This window comes from Heliconius melpomene, chromosome 8 (genome assembly GCF_056956725.1).
Source record: "Heliconius melpomene rosina isolate 202511_hmr_F chromosome 8, ASM5695672v1, whole genome shotgun sequence".
NCBI classification, from domain to species: domain Eukaryota; kingdom Metazoa; phylum Arthropoda; class Insecta; order Lepidoptera; family Nymphalidae; genus Heliconius; species Heliconius melpomene.
In genome coordinates, this window is record NC_140396.1 from 8,226,927 (window position 1) to 8,246,937 (window position 20,011).

At 32.1% G+C, this 20,011-nt stretch overlaps 4 protein-coding genes across 4 annotated transcripts; 2 read left to right on the top strand and 2 right to left on the bottom strand.

Moving 5' to 3' along the window:
* Nucleotides 1-904: 904 nt before the first annotated feature.
* LOC146536989 (lopap-like) lies at nt 905-4,070 on the bottom strand. Its single transcript, XM_085189486.1, has 4 exons — nt 3,902-4,070; nt 2,535-2,763; nt 1,664-1,768; nt 905-1,236 (listed from the first exon to the last, which is right to left on the bottom strand). The coding sequence occupies exons 1-4, from the start codon at nt 4,025-4,027 to the stop codon at nt 1,043-1,045; spliced, it is 654 nt and encodes a 217-aa protein (XP_085045612.1). The 5' UTR covers nt 4,028-4,070; the 3' UTR covers nt 905-1,042.
* Nucleotides 4,071-5,585: 1,515 nt separating this feature from the next.
* LOC146536990 (insecticyanin-A-like) lies at nt 5,586-7,315 on the top strand. Its single transcript, XM_085189526.1, has 4 exons — nt 5,586-5,746; nt 6,186-6,417; nt 6,728-6,829; nt 7,096-7,315. The coding sequence occupies exons 1-4, from the start codon at nt 5,615-5,617 to the stop codon at nt 7,284-7,286; spliced, it is 657 nt and encodes a 218-aa protein (XP_085045652.1). The 5' UTR covers nt 5,586-5,614; the 3' UTR covers nt 7,287-7,315.
* A 689-nt stretch (nt 7,316-8,004) lies between these two features.
* On the bottom strand, nt 8,005-10,022 carry LOC146536991 (apolipoprotein D-like). The gene is made up of 4 exons (XM_085189650.1): nt 9,903-10,022; nt 9,369-9,576; nt 8,657-8,755; nt 8,005-8,231 (listed from the first exon to the last, which is right to left on the bottom strand). The coding sequence occupies exons 1-4, from the start codon at nt 10,020-10,022 to the stop codon at nt 8,038-8,040; spliced, it is 621 nt and encodes a 206-aa protein (XP_085045776.1). The 3' UTR covers nt 8,005-8,037.
* LOC146536992 (uncharacterized) lies at nt 9,572-12,266 on the top strand. The gene is made up of 4 exons (XM_085189527.1): nt 9,572-11,112; nt 11,229-11,436; nt 11,543-11,638; nt 12,021-12,266. Exons 1-4 carry the CDS (start codon nt 11,014-11,016, stop codon nt 12,236-12,238), a joined length of 621 nt encoding a protein of 206 aa, XP_085045653.1. The 5' UTR covers nt 9,572-11,013; the 3' UTR covers nt 12,239-12,266.
* Nucleotides 12,267-20,011: the final 7,745 nt, after the last annotated feature.

Here is a 20,011-nt window from a genome sequence, read left to right on the forward strand (position 1 = left end):
AATGATAAAGTTGTAGTTATAAAGAAATTATAAAAATGAAGCAGGCAACTAACTGATTTAGTTATCAGTGATTATTCTTGTAGTGTTGAAGGAGATGAATAAAAACTCTACTCACAGTTTAAACAAAGTATATTAAATAACACTTTAAAGTACATATTGTATAGTCTTTGTATAGTTGAGTGGCGGAACTAAACGCCGGTTTTGCCTTGGTGCCAGAGCGAAGAATTGAAAATATGTATTAGTAAATTTTAATTCATTCTAAATTCAATTCATTGCATTCATGTAGCACAACATTGTTATATATCTATTAATAACAACAAGTAATATTGATTGATTAAGCAAGAAGCAATTAACAAGTAAGATTGATTTTCGTTGAAATACCAACGAAAATCAACATTCATTAAGAAATTATTAATATTTTTTTGATATATGTACGTAAATTCATATGTGTAATATTTATGTACATATATATACATATTTTTCTTATGTTTCTTTATAGTAGATCGTGTAAAATAATTATCGCGGTTGATAGTCCGGATGATCGCGAATCCGTATAACTGAGGGCCGGATAATCGAGTTTTTACTGTAATATAATTTTTTGTGCAATATTTTATTTGTTTTGGGAAACAAAAAGAATATTCGTACTATGTGTGTAATAATTATAATGTTTATTTATTTTGCATCATAATATGACATTAGGATCCTTTTTACACAGTCAACTTAATTTTATTGGAATTATTTATTATATTGCTTAGGATATCTTAAATATTTCTAGTGATCGTCTATATTGTACCCTAATAAAAATATTATAAAATAAGTATAAGTGACTTGCTAAGAAGAAATATAGTAAGTTCGTACTTACATTTTCTAATTAGCATTAAATAATAGAATAAAAAATGGCAAATAAAATAAAAACCAGAATTATACGTTTATTTTCAAAATAAATTATTCAAGCATAATTTTGTGTTTACAAAATTTTAATTTTTTTTTCTACTTTTAATATTTTTTCAATTATTTTAAAACAAAACAGATTGAATAACTATTACCAAAAATTATTAGTAAAGAAATCAGTCTCGTATTTATTTGTGAAACCACAGCTAGCCTCAGAAAAATCTTTAAGAACAAAAGACTGTCGATGCTCCGCCAGTTCAGGGTACTTCGATAGGGTGTTTTCAACGTTTTTCAGCAGTTCCCCTTGTAATTTTTCTTTCCTTCGTGACAGCACCCAGGTGAAAACTGAAAATAATAAAAAATTGCAACATTTCGTAAATATAATATTCCAATATACGAGGGTATATTTTGTAATTATAGTTGTAAAATATTATCATGTAAATTTTAACTTAATTTCGGAATAAATAAGCATATTTTTACTGCTTAGCAGAGAGTTAAAATATTATGATGTAAATTTTATCTTAATTTCGGAATAAATACGCATATTTTTATTGCTTAGCAGAGAGTTAAGTCACTAACTAACACCAATGGCCAGTATAACAAGCAAGACTGGTTTTGGATCCGATCCTCACTCGAGGAAATTAAATATTTATTGAAATTTTTATTTTCATTTATTCGCTCTGGCCTCGAGGCCAAGCGCGGCGTTGAGTTCCGCCACTCAACACGCAATGCTTCCAGAATTCAGCGGAAAATATTATAGAAAAATATTCACCATAATGTGTTCTAGTTTTCTTCTTCAGTGTTTTACAAGTGTATGCAATAGCGTACCCGTCGTAGTCTGTTGCAAGTATAAAGAATGGAAACTGTAGAACTTTATCTGAAATATATATTAAAATTATTTGAAATGTAATTATTGTATTAGTTAAATAGGATTTGGGGCGGAACGTATTTAAACGCAGTGGTTGCGTGTTGGATATAGGGAATGAATATTAGTAGTTCTTTTTCCCTTTTTTCATTTTCATTACGAGTTAAGTGGAGGACCCAAGACCAAGAGTGGTGTTGGGTCCTCAACTTAACTCGTAATGTCTTCAAAAAATGGTAAAAGGTAGCGAACATATTGTCTTAATACTAAACTCCTTATTCATCTTCCTAATTTGATGTAACTAAAAAGTAATTATTTTCATCTAAAAAGTTATTTAATTTCGAAGGTCCAAATATTTAAATTGTTTTGGATTTTTATCGGTAATAGAAAGCTTTTTTAAGCTAAAAAGTAAAGCAGTCATTTTTCACCCATCAGTCAACCTTCAAACAATGAAAAGCGACTTTTGGATTACTGTATAGAGATGATGTAACTTTTTCATCTTTTAGAATCAAATGTAAAGATGTAACTCTTTCATCTTTTAGGCTTGTATGCATTCCATGCCACAGTATTGCTTCTTCAGCATTTACCTGGATAAGCATAGATAGCATAATATTTTTCGACACCGCCATTTTTTGTCTTGCCAACGGAAATGCCTATAACAACTACCTTTTTCCATACATTTTTTTTATTATAGAGGAACCCCCTACTTAAGTGATGTATATCACATACATCACTATCCATTCTATATACTCATCGGATTTTAAATATAACCAGAACTAACCTCCATCCTCATGGCTTACAATGAACTGTGCCTTATTACCAGCATCAAAAGTTGGGTCTACTCTTGCAAAATAGGATTTTTGGGTCCTATTATTATTTTGATCCAAATCTACGTAGGTCTCTCTCAGCGTGTAGCCCAGGTTATCCTCCTGGAAGTCCAGCGAGGCACAATCGTATATGCTTCGACCGTCACTGGCGTAGCTAGCTGCATTGTACCATAGACCAGAAAACTGTAAAAAATAAGAATAAATATTAGACGTTTATTATTAAAATTGACTATAAACGTGACGTTTATGGGGTCGATTCGGTCTTTTTTTTCAGCTATACGCTATATCCTGCACAGACCAGGCAGAGGCAGAGGCAGAGGGAACCTAGTGTTAAGACACTGTGTTATTCTCACTTGGAAGAGTTAATTATTTTTTAAGCAATGTTCAACTTGTACTCGACATGAAATCATTCTCGAAAATTGGGCGGAGAGTGGAAAACGGAGTATATTAACATTAGCTTCTTTTTGTCTATCATATTTTGAGACATTGTGTTTGTTCACCAGAGAGAGAAATGGTAATAACTTTCTTTTATATATTTTTTTTTTATTAAAACAAACCAAAATAAGGACGAATACGCAGTTACAATAGTTTAAGAGTAGCAAAGCCAACGCATTGTGAGTAAAAATAGAATAGACTGTCTTTAATTAATACGAGTAGGTACCTGTGATGACGAACTTCTGTGATATGTATGAGATAAAGAAGATAAACTCGGCATCAACAACGAATATAATATAATAATAATAAATATAATAATAAATATTTTTGTTTACCCACTTTTAGTAAAAATAATCTATAATGTTTGTTAAATATAAAATGTTTATATAAATACAGTATCTATAATTTAGCTAATAACTTTAAACCTTGTTTTTTCATTATATTTAAGTTTAAATTCTAAATGTGTAAAAGAAGGCTTTGTCTATCGGTTAAACATTTAAATGGTTTGGCGGAGTAGCTGTAAGTGTTTTTATATTTGTTTATTTGAGAAAATAAATGAACAATAAATAAATAAAGATTCAAGATATTATACATACTTACATAAAAAATGAAAGAATCTAATACAATTGTGTTTAATGTATTACTTTTTATAAATATGTAATATCTTTGACTTGAGGTGTCTAAATGTGGAAGCGACTCGCATAAACTACACCATTAATTATTTACTAATCTGAATTATTCTCTTGTTCCGATAACATTATAATTTCCACCAAATGGGAATCGAACTCACAACCACCACCTACAATCACACGTTTGTGCCTGCACCATGACGGTCTCAAACGGAAGAATTCGGTCCGAAGTAAAAAAAAAAAATAGAAAAACTAACCTTAGTATAGTCTAGATTCTCTTGTATTTTCATCTGAGGACATTCACCTGGTAGAGTGAACTCCGCTGCATCTGCTGCTAGAGTAATATAAGCACCAAATATATATAAAAATAACATTGTGGACATGTAGTACGTCCGAGCGTGCGTTACAGATTGCGGGGTCGCGTCCCACACGATAATTTTATTATTAAATGACCGTAAACTCGCTTTATATTAAAATTGCCAATTGAATGGGGGTTCGTTTGTACAATGGACAACGGTTGTTTTCTTTTTAGATTTGGTTATTTTTAGCTATAGTAAATATTTTCATATGATATTTGAGATTTTTTAAGATTTTTCAGGGATTTGCTAAATTTGGAATAGAAAAATACTTGTAATTGTTTTTATGAGTAGATAACTGGGATCGTAGATACAGAACAGTTAATTGTAAATTGAAAGTATACGGAATATAAATAAAACGAATTTAATCATTTGTGTAGAGCGAGCTATTAGATTTGTTTATTTTGAATTGGAAACTATTAAATACTTAAACTACTTATACATATTTCTAATATCTTTTAAATAAAAACGCATTGAAAGATAATAAGATAATTTTCTTACAAGTTTCTTATGGGTTTCTATAAAAATATAATTGCAATTTTTAAAATCTTTAATCTTATTGAAAATCCTATTTAAATCAAGAATTTTCCTTGTAAAATTACTAGAAATGAAATAAAATGTGGTTTAATAAACAAAACAAGAGATTACTAAGAAATATTTATAACATATTATACTGAGTGATGCCATCATAGCGCAGTGGTGTACCACGCGGCCACGACGTAACTTAATATAAGCAAAATAGCTATGGGTTCGATGTCTTTGACAGAAAATTGGAAACAAATTGTCTTAGCAATATGTTCCCTCTGTCTACGCAAATATACCCAAAAAAAAATAAAGTATAAAAAAAAACGACATATATGGTTGTTTTAGGACCTTATGTTATTTTATAAGATATCTATTACGTCTACATTTAGCTTAATAATTCAATTTGAATGGACTCTATATAGATTGGTGAAGGAAAATTTATTGATTGCCCACATTTTTGTAAAATAGTACAGTCCCAATCATCATCATCAACACCAGCCTGTCCTCGTCCACTGCTGGAGATGGCTCCAACAGCCCATGCCTCTCTAATGCCACGCTGTCTTCGGCTTTTCTCTAAAAAAAAATTGGGTTTAATTTACTCTTGTTACTTAATCTTGAGGCTGCCTTTATTTATTTTCCTTTTTTCTGTTTTCTTTAGCTTCATCCTGCACATGCAGGGTAGGCAGAGGTAGCCTGGGAGCCTAGTTGTAATGATACTCTGTTGCCATTAAGATACTTCCATTCCTCATGTTCAGCCGAATTCCGGAGGCATTTGCATTGAGTGGTGGAACTCAACACCGCGTTTTGCCAGATCGAGGAATTGAAAATATTAAATATTTCATATCTTCGAGTGGGATTTAAACCCATAACCTGTCGCGCTTACTCAAATATAAAATTAAAGTTCTTACTCAAATATAAAATTTTAAATATATATTTTTAGTTAATATTTAACAAATATAATTAATTATTTATATAATGAAATAAAACAAACAAGAAAGTATCTAGCATTGTATATTTATTCTTAGAATCATCTGGTTAATAGATAACCTATAGTTAACCTCCGGTTATACTCTCCGAGATACTCTCAGTATGCAATCAGCTGGCATAATGCTGAAGTTGATATATTTAGTTTTTTGTTTTAATTCTGCATTTGCATATTTTACAATACCTGGAAGATGTCCAGATAATGTTGGACTGAAAGAAGATTTTAGATTAGCTGAAGTACGTATTGTTTTAGTTATGTTTGTTTATTAATTGTCCTGGCCTGGGTTCGATTCCTAATCGAGGAAATGAAAAATTTTTGATTTATTCATTCATTTCCTCGAGAGGGAATAGAATCTACAACCTTACACGTTTACGGTCTTGTGCCTCTGAGCCAAGAGTGTTCACATAATGTTTATTCTTATATTTATAAATATTTCTTCCTTTCTTATATTTATTAATCTAGGTGTTGCGTCGTAACGCAGTCATAAATCACAATAATGATAATATTATTTTAATCTCTCCGCCCTACAGCCTATAAGACAAAGCGGAGAGTTAAGTTCAAGCAATTAAGTTCAGAGAGATTGGACCGAAAGTCGAGCTTTCTCGACTTTATATTCACTGTGTCTAATATAGGATTGTATTTTTATAAATTCAATTTTCCTTTTTATTTCACCAGTTCTATGGCAAATGGTACCAAGCCTACCATTACTCCAGCGATGGTCAACAGTTAAACAATTGTTCAACGATCGAGCTCATGACGAGACCTTCAGGAATTTACTTAAACCAGTCCAGAGTTGATCTTGGACTTTTCCATCGATTTAGCGTCGGCAAGATAGAAATACCTTCTAGCATTGAAGAAGCATCAAAATTGGATATAACTTTTGCGTTCAAAAATGCACCAAGGCGAAGTTAGTATTAATAGAAAAAATATTTATGTAAGAAAATCAATTTGTTTTTCTGAGTATTGTGATCGTCACACATTTAATTATTAGAACGTGATGGTTGCGGGTTCGATTTTCACTCGGAAGAATTTTCGTTTACCCGCTCTTCTAAGAATACAGAATTGGGTTACGCCCCTCAACAGGCAATGTCTCTTTCATAGAGAGAAAAGCGGGGTATTAACACTAGGTTTCCGGTGCCTATGCTGCTATTCGCAGAATATTTTAGATTTTTTTAAATATAATGAGGGTAGTATTTATATTATCCTAAATATTTCAGTAAAGACTCGCAAGTACCCGTTCCGTGTGCTAGCAACAAACTACAACTACTATGCTACTATATACACCTGTCAGTACAGTCACTTGATTAACAAACATTTTAGTAAGTATTTGCTATTTTCTTAAGAAATATGATCGAACGTTCAATTTTTAAACTAATTTTAATTATTTTCATATTGTATCTTAAATATAAATATTAAGATATTTATTGCATAACTGCTTAAAAGTAACTTAAGCGTAAAAAAGAGGGGGGAAAATCTTCCATCGTAGAGCCCATACATTTATATTCAGTTTTTTTCTCAATTATTTCATATTCTAATATTTTCTTTTATATTTGTATGAATAATATTTTTTTCTACCTTATTATAGTCTACGTGTGGATTTTATCAAGGAATCCAACATTGAATGCCGTATCTAAAGAAATTGCTGTGAAACCTCTTCAGCAAATTGGAGTTGATCATCAAAAACTTATACAAGAAGACCGAAGCAAATGTAATCCTAAGTACTATGAAGATGTTCCGTTGGAGCCCACTACTTTTAGATTTGCTGTGCCAGTTTAAGATTTAAATAACATTAACATATATACTTTTTTATTTTTTTCTCTCTTTTTTCTCTTTTCTTTCTTAGCTGCACGCTGTGTCCTGCACAAGAAAGGGTTTCACACTGAATTCTGGAAAGTATCCACTTAGCATGATTATAACTCCCTGCCAAACTCCCCCAAATCTTATAAGCTATAAGCACCTACGAACATATTATTAGCAAATAATATTTTTTTATACTTTAGTATATTAGATTTATAGGCGCTTATAATTTAGTAGAGGTGAAAGGTGTCTATCTGGCAGGAGGTTAAACTACGCTAAGTTTCTAATATTATTCACAAGAAAATATTAAAAAATTAAGCTTTATAATATAACGAAAGTTAGATACAATTTTTTGCATCTTAGTTACTTAATCTTTCTCTTTTTTTAAAATATGTCAGTCTTTGCTTTTAAATATGTCAGTAATTTACTCAATTAAAAGGAAAGCTATTGTAAGAACTTTTGAATTGCAAAGTTATATAACTCAGCAGCAGCAAAGTTATATGTCAGTTTTGTCAGTCTTATAGGATCGACTAACAGCTCGAAAAGCTCGGTTTAGAGGGACCGAGAGACTCATCAATTACTTTTTCAAATTTATCATCTCCTGGGAATATATACAGGATTTAATTTCTCAAATTATTATAATTATGGTATATTTTGTTTATTGTATAAAAAAAACCTATTATTTATATACAATAATTTTTCTTATTTATATATTTTTTTTATTTTCTCTTCATTTTTCTGTTGTATTATTAATATATTCAGCATTTACATGGGCTGACCAGTGATAGGCACAGTGTTTCTCGTCGTGTTTCACAGTATCTAAATACACAATGCTGCTTGAGGGTAGCGAGTTCACTTCTCTATACGCTTTGTCCAATATATCTGGTTCTAGGAAGTTATCCCTTGACAAGATCCAGGCAATCACTGAAAAAAATGTGTACACATGTACTTTTTTAGCTTTTTGGTTTTTTTTTTGTTTTTTAGCTGTAAGCGAACATATGAGTGTAGGTTCTCACTGGAACCTGGCAACCTAATGTTAAAACAATTAGTTCTCATTAAAACTCTTCTGTTCCTCATTTTTTGCCTAAATCCTGGAGATATTGTGTACTTTACCTCGTTACCAGAGCAAGGAAATAAATAATCGGATTTTTCTTTAAGCTTCACGATGTATACCGCACACAACAGAGTAGGCCTCTGCCGGGAGGGAGGAAGTTCCCTCTGGAACTTAGTGTTAAGATACCCCGTTTTCCATAACGCCGTGCTTTGCCTTAAAAGGAGGAGGAAGGAGTCTGGTCCGCCTAAGCATTACCAGCTCATAACTCTCTCTCTCTTTATTTTATAATGCTCACCATATTTTAAATTTAATTCTTCATTAGTTTTGCATCCATATACAACAGCATAATTTGTATAATCTGTTGTTATTATAGACAACGGGATACCAATGGGATCTGGAAAACAGAATGGAATAGGTTAGGGCAGAATTATATTTATGTGGAATGGAGTGGAATTCAACGTTAAAGAGGGAGAGATCAGTCCCCCGAGTGGAGATTGCAACCCCTGGCATGAATTTATTGCTTTTATTGTAATTGGTTTTCCATTTTGTGGAGATCATGTGAAGAGTTCTCTCTTCATTTCTGCAAAAGAGTAATTATGGGCAAAAACTCTTTATTTTGGTATATTGTCATAAGATTACGATATTATAGGGTTTCACCAATTTATGTAAGTTTTTCGACGATTCAAAAGTGCTTATAATAATTGCCTATTTGAATAAAGAATATTTTGAATTTGAATTTGAATTTGAATTTGAATTTGAATTTGAATTTGAATTTGAATTTGAATTTGAATTTGAATTTGAATTTGAATTTGAATTTGAATTTGAATTTGAATTTGAATTTGTTGAATCGAAGGATCAAAAATATTGAAATATTAATCGCTTGAAATATTTACCAACACTGTGAAGAAGGAAGAAGAAAACGGAGAGTTTCGTGATTGACTTATTTATCTCTTCATCCAATAAAGGTTTAAAATATATAAAATATATAACGAAAAAAAAAAACAAACCAATATTATTCGCCCGTATATTAAAAACGGCTTCATCCCCAGGCGTGTACGAGCTGTTCACGTGCAGTACATATCGTATCCCGCTTTTCACGTAAATATGTTGGAATTGTAAGGTTCTGCCGCATCGTTGAATGAGTTTGTATGAGCAGTCACCGTCGTCTTCATACCAGGATGGAAATCTGGCTATTTGATACCACCTTCCTAGAAACTAATATAAAATATATGAGGATAAGAACGTATGTCTTAGTGGTTAGAGCGCGACGGTTCCCAAGGGGAGCAGATTCGAATTCAGCTAATAATAAAATATTAAAGCGACAAAGGAGAAAGAGGGAGACTCACGCTTGTTCGGTTTTTTTGATTGTGTAGAATATATGATGTTTATCAAAAGTATATTAAACAAATAATATTTCAAAAAGATTCATAAGCAAAAGAAAAAAGAAATTAAAAGGTATTTCAAGATTAAAATTGATTCAAACAATTGTAATAGCAAACATAGATAGATAGATAAATTAGAAAACAAGCTCTTGGCTCTACCTTTTCCAATTCAAAATATTTCATAGTTTCCACTTGTTTACAATCACCAAACAACAACACCTGTCCTTCACTAACACTTTGTAGGCCTAAAATAAAAATTATTAATAGAAATTGATACATTCTTACTAAGAGCTAAAAGACTATTGACAATAAGAAAAAATGTTTTTTCTTATATCACTTATCTTATCTTTATCTTTTGGAGATTTGAAAGTTATCTTTAAAAAAATTTTCGTAATCCAATATATTGAACTGTAGTTAAGACCACCATGGTATAGTGTATGACTGCATAAATTACTGAATGGGTTCGATTTCCACTCGGTTTCTTTTTACACATAAAGGAGAAGGGACGAAGGAGAAGGGAGGAGGAGAGAAGACGATGAGGGAGGAGAAGGAGATTAGGAACTTAGTGTTCATAATTAATACACTTCGTTCCCTAATGCTGAGGCCAGGTCAGGTCTCAGGTCTCTATTAGAAGATTTCCGTCCCCCATTTTCCGCCAAATTTTTGAGGCATTGAGTGTTACGTCGCGAAAATTAACGCCGCGCTTTGCGTCGTAACCAGAGTGAAGAAAAGAAATTATGAAATATTTTATTTAACCGAAACCCATAACGTATTAATTTTATTACGAAAAATAATATGAATCTAAATTTAACTTGGGTCTACAAAAATCACATATAAAATTTCTTAATCTTTATTCCCTAAAATATTAAAATAATAATTAAAAAAAATATTTTCAAACTTTAACAAAGTTCTTTCTTTCATTAAATTCAATTAAAACCATCAACCGGAAATTGAAAAGTTGATCAACAAAAGGAAATACTTTAAATGCACTGAGGCAGGAGATCTAATTATTTTTTTTCCTTAAAAAAACGCCAAATACCGTCAAATTACTCAAAGTAAATACGGAAGCCTTATTGATTTCCGGAAAAATCTTATAAAAGTATTTCCTTTTTATACTTTGCTTTAGTAGTTTCCTTTCAAGAAATGTGTAGAGTTCTAAGATTTAGTCAAATGTTTGGTTCTTTATGACATTAACTTACATAAAAATCACTTATAATTTGGTCTCATATAAATATATTATTTCTAAAGTATACATATATAATAATCTAAAATGTTATTTTATATTGTTTTAGTTTTATTTGTTTACAAAGTTAATTGTCAGAGTACAAGTTGTACGATTGTTAACTCTACCATTTTGGATTTGCCGAAGGTAAGCACTTCCTAGGATGGAAATCTCTTTTAATAACCATTAACCCTACATATGATATCTACTTACTTAACTTGACTGAAAAAGGCGTAACTTAACGCCGCATATTTTCTCTTCAGCTCGACGGCAGATGGTACTTTGCGGCGGTGGCCACAAACTTCAATGAGCAAGTAGACTGTGCTATGGTTGATTTTAACCATAAAACGAATAACACCACCGATATATCAGTTACTTGGGTTGTTAACAACACAGCTAGTTTCAATAATGGTTCTGTGTTTCTAAGGGATGAAGTTAACGGCGGTGATTTGCTTATAGTGAAATATAAAGGTATTTTTTTATTTTTGTGTATTTTTGGGGGTAATCAGAGAGAATTTAGTAGTAAATCACTCTGTCTTTTCCGTGAACATGCTCAATTATATTTTTTTTATTTCAGATAATCGTACCTTAAAATATTCAGTATTGGGAGTAGACTACGAGCATTACATTACTTTGTACGCGTGTGCTGACAATGTAGATGGAAGTATAACATGTAAGTGAAGTGCAAGTGTTAGTGAAGGTTAAAGGAACCTGGGAATTTAGTGTTAAGACATTCCGCTTCTCATTAGGACACTTCCGATGCCAACTTTCCTCCGGATTGAGGTATTTCCTACTGAATGGTGGAACTCAGCACCGCGGTTTGCCTCGACAGCAGAGCGAAGAAATGGAAATATATGTAAATTTCAATAAATATTTTCTTTCCTCATTCAAATTGTACTGTATAAAATAAAGTGGCTTTCTCTCACTCGACACATGGGTGTGGCCTTTAAAAGTGCCTAAATCAGAACGGAGTGTGTTAACACTAGGTTCCCAAATTGTATCTATCTTGCTATGTATGAAAAGAAGTATATGCTATATTCTTTGTTAAATTACAGATGAGCTATGGAAATTGACGCGTTCTCTTCACCTAAAGGCAACTGATGCTTCGAAGCTAGATCAGACCGTACGAAAATACGATTTGGAGAACTCGACGTTTGTTTTCTTCAAAAATTCAGAGGACTCATGTAAAATTAACGCCGCTAACCATTTGAACCCAGCTACCTTGATTATGACGTCGGCTGCCACCATTGCTATGCTCCGACGGTTATATTAGAAAAAAAGTTGCTATATAATTTTTGTATGTGTATAAGAATGTTACATAATTTAAGATTACTTTTTTAAAAAAACAATTCAGCTTCACGCTCTATCCCGCATACAGCAGGGTACGCAGAGGGAACCTAGTGTTAAGACACTCCTTTCTCCACTTTCTGCCGAAATCTGGAGGCAAATTTAAAAAATATTATAGTACCTACGAGTATATTTGCTGTTTATAACTACAGCTTAACTGATCTATTTTCACTTTTTGTAGTTTCACTATTTGAAAAATTTAATAGAATACCTGTATAATATAATATTAGTTAAATTATTAAGTTAGTTTTAAAAGAAAATAAAAAAATAATAATAAAGAAAGCTTGGTATTTTTTTATAACATTACTAATTATTCATTACTTGGAAAAGATTTAAATTTATTATTTAATAAATTTTACTAAAAATGTATTTAATTGGAATATTCTTTATGATAAAAATATTTTGTTTAGAAGTGACCTCTTGCGTTTGAGAGAGAAAACTATAAACACTATAGCACTACACCCATTTTACAAAAACCTTGAAGCAAGTTCCTTATATATTCTGTAGATGGTGTTGTAAGCAAATAATAAAATATAAAATAAGTAGTCAACTACGAGTCGGATTCGCACACAGAGGGTCCCGTGCCAATGCCATGACCGTAATTCAACGAGAAGTAAAAGTTTTAAATGTACATTTGTATATAACATTTTTTTTTATGAATAACATAATAATTTTCAATCACTTCGCTTCACGCTGTGTCCCGCACACAGTAGGGTAGGTAGTGTTAACACACTCCGATCCCCACTTTCCGCCGAATTCTGAAGGCATTGCGTGAGAGCAAAGAAAATGAAAATTGAAATAAATTCTATCAGAGCGAAAAAATAAAACTAATTAATTCATAAAAATGATGGAACCCGCAACTATCGCGTAAAGTCAACCGCGGTGCCACTACGCCACAACTATCTCATCATTCATCTCATACAACACCTCATATTTCAATTTATCCTGAAAATGACTATCAATCTAAAGAAATTTCTATACAATCGAGGAATACCGTTACTTATTATGATTACGACAAGTGTTTACAACTTCCAGAGTTGGATCCTTGACTTTTACGGCAGTTTTTACACCCACGAACGGCGAGTTCAGTACCGCTGGTACAAACCAAACAAATTTATACTGGAACTTCGGAAAACAAGCGAAATATATTCCGAACCTTATGTAAATAGATATAAAATATATATTATTGAAACACATAGTTTTTTAATGCTAAAAGAATGGTTTTAGTATACGAGTTGATTACAGTAATGCCCGAAGGTGAAATAGTGGGAAGGAGTTTTCTTTGGCGGTTTTCAAGGGGATAGACGATATGTGAAGTCGGTAAATGTTCTAACAAATTAGATATAGTTGAGGTTTAGATAGCTAGTTGTGTGTTTTTTGTTTTCTTTTTTGCTTAAAAGGTAAGCTTTTTTTAGAAAGGTTCACAAAGTATACCGCACTCAGCATGGTAGGTGGAACCTAGTGTTAAGGCACTCCGTTCTCTATTTTCCACTGACGAGTAGCGAAAATCAACTGCACTTTGCCTCCTCATTAGACCGAATATATGAAAATGTTAATGTTATTTCATTTGCCTCGAGTAGAGATCGAACCCATAACCAGTCACGTTTACAGACACACTCTTGTGAGACTCCACAACTTGCTTTAAATAGCGACTGGTATAAAACTGCTTTTTTTTAAATCTCCAATATTATTTGAATATTTTTTCGTATAAAAACTTAAGAAAGATAAAAAATGTTCCAATGGAATATAATAAAAGAATTAGTAAAAACAGTCTTAGATTATCGTCGTTTTACGATATTGAAATTATTATGCAAGCTCACACTATTGGATAAAATTATTGAAATTAATTTGTGCTAAAAGCTTTTAAAGTACTATATAATTATTATAAATGGGAATATTTTATTCGATAGACATTTAACAAAATCGATTTTAATTATTGGTGATGTCTCCGTACGTGTTAAGTATTAATTTTTATAAAAAAAAGATAACGTTATTATTTGAGGCGTGACGCAGAGTTGGGCGTGTGACTATGGGCACAATGTGTTATGGGTTCCACTCCCACTGGGGGCAATGAAATGTTTAATATTTTTATTTTCGCTTTTGTAACGAGACAATTGAGTTCATTCAGTTCATTCATTTAATAAATATATATCAAAATAAAGTTATTTGTTTTTAATTGTACTTAATATAATAAATACTATGCTAAACTATAAAGCCAAGGAATGTGTTACACTTTTTTATTTGAGTACCCCTTTGCGGTGTTGAGTTTCTGCACTCAACACTGTGAATCGGCTGAAAGTGGGGCTAAATAAATATATAATATGACCTCGCCTACTAGTAGTATCATATATATATATAAACGATCTTAACATATACCAGAAAAGCGAAATTATTTATCACAAGCCAGAATAGTTTTTGTATATTAACAAAAACTAAGGCGCGACCGCGACGTAATGGAGCAAATGAACCGAGAAACATTGCGGTCAGTTGTTTAGAGGACAAAGGTATAAATTATTTGTATACTTATTTCACACTATTGAGGCAAAGTAACCGAATGCGATGGTAGTGAGTTCGATTCCCAGTCGGAGAATAAAAATTCATTCCCTTACTCTATTAAAAAGACAAGGTAAAGTGCACAGTTACGCTACCCAAACTTCGAAGAAGAAGGAAAAAAAGAAGAAGAATTAGATTGGAAGGAAATTGGACTTTGGGGTTTATTATAATAGTATGAGAATAAAAACAAATATAATTACTTTTTAGTGGAAGTATGTAAATATACGTTAGATTTTTTTTACCTTAACGCTGTTATTTCCTTTAGGACACTTCCGTTCCATTCCTTTACAATTCAACGGAAACTCATTTTCCCATTTCGTGTTGAGTGGCGAAACCCAACGCCGCGCTTTGCCTCATTACCAGAGCAAGGAAATGCAAATATTAAATACCTCATTTCCTCAAATGGGAATTGAATCCACAACCCGTAAAGCTTACAGGCCCTGCGCCACGACTGCCCCCCTTTAGTTTCTAAGATAGTACAGCCTCAGGAAGCTTGCTAAGCTTTTAATGAACACTAAAGCTACCAGTCGGTCTTCATTAAGATTTGGAATACCTAACCCCACCACTGTATGGTTTGGTTTACAAGATGTAGACACGTTGCGTGTAATTAAGCTTACGTGGATTGGGTTTGGGGTTAAAGTAAGTTTACTATTTGTTAAGATAGTTGCATTTGTGAAATGAAATGGAATTCTATTTTTTTCTTGAATTCCACCACTCAAACTTTCAGAATTGGGCTGAATGTGAAGACAGAGAGGTTCTTCTGTCTACCTACTATTTATATGGGATATAGCGTCAAGTTGAAAAAAAATCTAGTCAATTTTTTAAAATTCTTAAATGCAAAGAAACATTTCGTTCCTACAAATATGTTTTTGAATATGTCAATTTTTTATGGAAAAAACAAAAACTCAAATATTCTGACATCTTTTGCATACGGCAAAACAGCCAACGATGATTTATTTTTCAAAACATTTTAGTTTTGACTGTCCAAATCCGAATGGATTAACGGAACTTAACGCCGTATTATCTTAACCGTCCATTTTTTGATGCTTTATCTTTTAACTGAGCGAGAGAATGAATTTTCTCTTTTTTTTATTAGAAAACGAACCCATAGCCGTTACGTTATACTCAACCACCACCACTGCGCCACTACGACCTAGAAGCTATTTTTAATGGATTATTCACGCAAAGTAATATAGGAAATGAAATTATTATTAGATACGTATTTAATTTCAAACTCGTACTCGCGCGTACCACACTCGCACCTTTACTAAAGCTAACATAGTCCAATAAGAGATTTTCATTAGAAGATGCATTTCTAGCTTCGTTCGTGTAGCCCTTACTATTTGTACTGGATGCTAAGTTTTATATAAGCTATAAAAATCAGCTTCACGCTGTATCCCGCATATAGAATGGTAGGCAGAGAGAAGTTAGTGTTAAGACATTCCGGACTTTCCGCCGAATTTTTCGAGGCAATGAGTATTGAGTGGTGGAACTCAAAACCAGGCTTTTCCCTTGATGCCAGAGAGAATAAATTATAGTATTAGTAAGAAAATATTAATTAATTCCCCGATCGAATCCACAACCTTACGTTACAGTCACACCCTTGATTCCAAGTCGGGTTAATGTAATATGAAATATCTTCATTTCTTCGCTCTGGTGATGAGGCAAGGCGTGGAGTTAAGTTCCGCCAGTCAAGACACATGCCTCCAGAATCTGGCATAAACTGAAGAACGGATTAATGGGAATGGAGTGCATTAATACTAAGTTTCCACATTCCCTCTGCCTACCTCCTGCGTACGTGCGGGAACAATAAATGCCAACAAATAGTAAGGGTTTACAAGCAAAAATGTTTTGTAAATTCTTTTTCAAGCCACTGTTCACATTCGCTTACTAACACGTGGACTAGGAAAAAGGATTAAATCGATCCAATTTTGCCTGATACTGCCGTCTCTGCATTTGCTCGAACATTTTCGATGGTGTTTCGTGCACGGCTAATGTCATCTGGAGTCTGTACTATGAGTTTCTATGATTGGTTAAATACTTTTTTGTACTCTTTTAATATATTAATGTAAAATATAGATATTATGTTAATTTCTTCGCTCTGGTACCAAACCAAAAAGCCCGCAATGCCTCGAAAAATCAGCGGACAGTGAGGAACGGAGTCTCTTAACACTAGGTTCCCTCTGCCTGATTTGCTACGTGCGGGATACAGCGTGAAAATAAAAAAAAAACAAATTTTGATCTTTCTCTGTCTGGTACTACATCCACACGTATTGTTTTAAATTCAGACAGAAATTTGGTAAAATATTCTCAGGATACTAGGTTCCCTCTGTCTACCTTGCCATTTGAAAATAAAAAAAGCTTTGTTTTTAGTTTATAATATTCATATAGTGCGTTTATTAGCTAGAGGCGAAACGAGAGTCCAATACTTGTTTTATTTCCAATATTTGTATAAAAAATACAGCATTGGTTATTCAAAGGGTTATCAATACAGCACGTTTGGATTTTGTTCTTTTTTTCAACGTGCTTGAACTGAACAGCTATGGAAGTGGTGTTAGGAATGTACAGACAGGGAAATTCATTTATTTATTATTGAATTACTGTCGTTTTTATAATTTTAAATAATAAATATAACATATTTTACATATAAACCTTTAAATTTCCTCTTATTAGTATAAACCGCATTAAAATTTGGTTAAATATATATATTTTTTTAAATGTTAACTAAACACTACAGACACGTGGTCCGTACTTTTTTGTAATTATCACCTTTAGTTTTACATTTATTTATTACTTAAGTCGGCCTTATAACTAAAGATAATAATTATCTAAATATTAAATTCCAGAGAGAGTCCAGGTATTTTTATATGTTAAATATTTATTTTCTGCCCTTAAAAAAAATATTTAATTCTGCTTTTTAGCATTCATTGTTAAAGCGGCTACAGAAATACATCATATGTGAAAATTTCAAGTATCCTATTATAACGATTGATGAGTTACAGCCGGACGACAGACGTATAGATAACGAAACCTTAGTAATAGGATTCCGTTTTATCCTTTATTTACGGAATCCTAAAAAGAGTTAAGATAAGAGAAAAGTTTTAAGATATTACAAAATTGTATGAAGTGATTTTTAGGTTCCCTGAGGTTCCAACAAAGAGATTTTAAAAACAAAATAGTCGGCTGCATCGAGACGAAACATGAAATTTTTATCAGTGTACATTTTTATTTCAACGTAACCTCTGTTGACATGTTCGAATAAATATAATATGATTTATTAAAAGCACGTTTTCATGTATCTTATATGTATTTTTCATTTTCACGCGTTATCCCGTACAATTGGGTCAAGTCAAATTTGCGATTAAATTCGAGGTATTCTGTGTAGATAGAGAACAAGAGCAAAGAAATGAAAATATGAAATATTTCTCATACAGTCAGGCTTTTGCACCCCTGTGCGTCAACTGGCCTGGCTTCTAAGGTTTAGTTTAAATATATATATTGTTTTTTTACTTAGATTTAATAATATTATTTTTTTTTCTGAATAACTTAAAAATATTAATAACAACACTAAGCGTATGTAAACTTAGCAGACTATAAGATATTTTGGCATCTATATTGTTCACAAATCTAAATATTAATACATATTTATATAGTTTATGATTTAAAACAATGTTATTAATAAATATCTCGAGTCTATAACCTACAATTACGATGTTTTTAGTTACCCTTTAAAACGACGATCACCACCACTCAAGAGCTCAAGATAGGAGGAAGAAGAAGAAGAACATAAAAATATTTTTCCGATTCGAATAAGTACTTCCTGAGATTATTTTTACTTTCATTATTTTATCAGAATTGAGTAAGAATACAGACACTATAGCTAAGTTTTAAATCTTAAGAAATAAACTCGACTTGATAACCTCCTTTTACAGAAGTCGGTTATACAGAAAGAAAAAGTAATTATACGTTTCTTATATTTCTTTCATCTCAATGTTTATTGGAATAATTTTATTTATGTTACTTTAAAAACTTTACATTATAAAAACTTAGGTGAAGTAGGCAATCAAAAGTTCTCCCGCGACTTAAGTTTGCTAAGTTAGTCTTTTATGAAGAGAAGCTTATATATATATAGCTTTATTAAGTCTGTTATTTTTTCCTACATTTATTTTTTATTTTTTGCCGGAAAATATTTGGGAAATATAAAATAACTAGCGGCCCGCCCGCGGCTTCGCCTGCGTGAACTACTTTATTATTAATTTCTGTCTCCATGACTACGTCCTAGTGACGTCTATGCAAAATTTGTGACTCCTAGCATTCGTAGTAACGAAGTTTCATACAAACTTTCGACCCCAAAAACAACCCCTTAGAAATCGAATATTTCAAATTCCCGTCTTAGCGAGCACCTGCGTCCTATAAGTAACTCTTATGCAAAATTTGAGATTCCTAGCACATATAGTTGTGAGTGAGTGACCTTTCGATTTTATATATATAGATTAGACTTATTATTAAATTTAAACATTTCTTCCCCTATTTAATAGAAATAGGAATTATTTTATCAATATGGAGAACGGAGTGTCTTGACATTAGGTTTTCACCTTTCCTGCTATGAGGTAAAATTTGAATCTAAAAAATACTATTTTATTATATAGATAGAGTAAATTAATTGAGTTTAAATGTTCCTCAGTTAATACAAGGCAATTTCCGCTTCGGTAGAAACAATTAAAGTATCAGACGTGGTTAGCTGTGGCCGACATTTTAACTACGTTTGTAGTACATTGGTTGTTATATTCTTTATTATTTGTTTATTTAAAAGTGTTATACTGTTTGCGGATTATTATTACAGAGTGTTTTGACACTAAGTTTCCTTCCGGATGTCTACTGGCTACTTCTAAATCATTACGTATTTGGACATTTTTATACTACAAAATTTTACTTTTAATCGTCTTCTTATTCTTAGCGTTACGTTGAGAATAAGAGGACGATAAGAAGAGGATAGGCAGACCAAAAGGATCGGACCGAAAGGCAAAGCGCGGCGTTGAGTTTCGCCAGTCATCACGCAATGCCTCCAGAATTCGGTGGAAAGTGGGAAACAGAGTGTTTTAACACTAGGTTCCCTCTGCCTACCCTGCTGTGTGCGGGATACAGC

Bases quoted from the DNA above. Each gene is read 5' to 3' on its own strand.
- LOC146536989 (XM_085189486.1), bottom strand. From the start codon at position 4,027: ATGTCCACAATGTTATTTTTATATATATTTGGTGCTTATATTACTCTA. The intron at 1,769-2,534 runs GTTAGTTCTGGT...TATATATTTCAG, and splicing joins TGTAAGCCATGAGGATGGAG to ATAAAGTTCTACAGTTTCCA. The intron at 1,237-1,663 runs GTGAATATTTTT...TATTATTTTCAG, and splicing joins GAAAACTAGAACACATTATG to TTTTCACCTGGGTGCTGTCA.
- LOC146536992 (XM_085189527.1), top strand. From the start codon at position 11,014: ATGTTATTTTATATTGTTTTAGTTTTATTTGTTTACAAAGTTAATTGT. The intron at 11,437-11,542 runs GTATTTTTTTAT...TTTTTATTTCAG, and splicing joins GCTTATAGTGAAATATAAAG to ATAATCGTACCTTAAAATAT. The intron at 11,639-12,020 runs GTAAGTGAAGTG...GTTAAATTACAG, and splicing joins TGTAGATGGAAGTATAACAT to ATGAGCTATGGAAATTGACG.
- LOC146536990 (XM_085189526.1), top strand. From the start codon at position 5,615: ATGCAATCAGCTGGCATAATGCTGAAGTTGATATATTTAGTTTTTTGT. The intron at 6,418-6,727 runs GTTAGTATTAAT...TAAATATTTCAG, and splicing joins CAAAAATGCACCAAGGCGAA to TAAAGACTCGCAAGTACCCG. The intron at 6,830-7,095 runs GTAAGTATTTGC...ACCTTATTATAG, and splicing joins CTTGATTAACAAACATTTTA to TCTACGTGTGGATTTTATCA.
- LOC146536991 (XM_085189650.1), bottom strand. From the start codon at position 10,022: ATGTATCAATTTCTATTAATAATTTTTATTTTAGGCCTACAAAGTGTT. The intron at 9,577-9,902 runs GTAGAGCCAAGA...ATTTTATATTAG, and splicing joins AATATTTTGAATTGGAAAAG to TTTCTAGGAAGGTGGTATCA. The intron at 8,756-9,368 runs GTTTGTTTTTTT...TCTGTTTTCCAG, and splicing joins TATACGGGCGAATAATATTG to ATCCCATTGGTATCCCGTTG.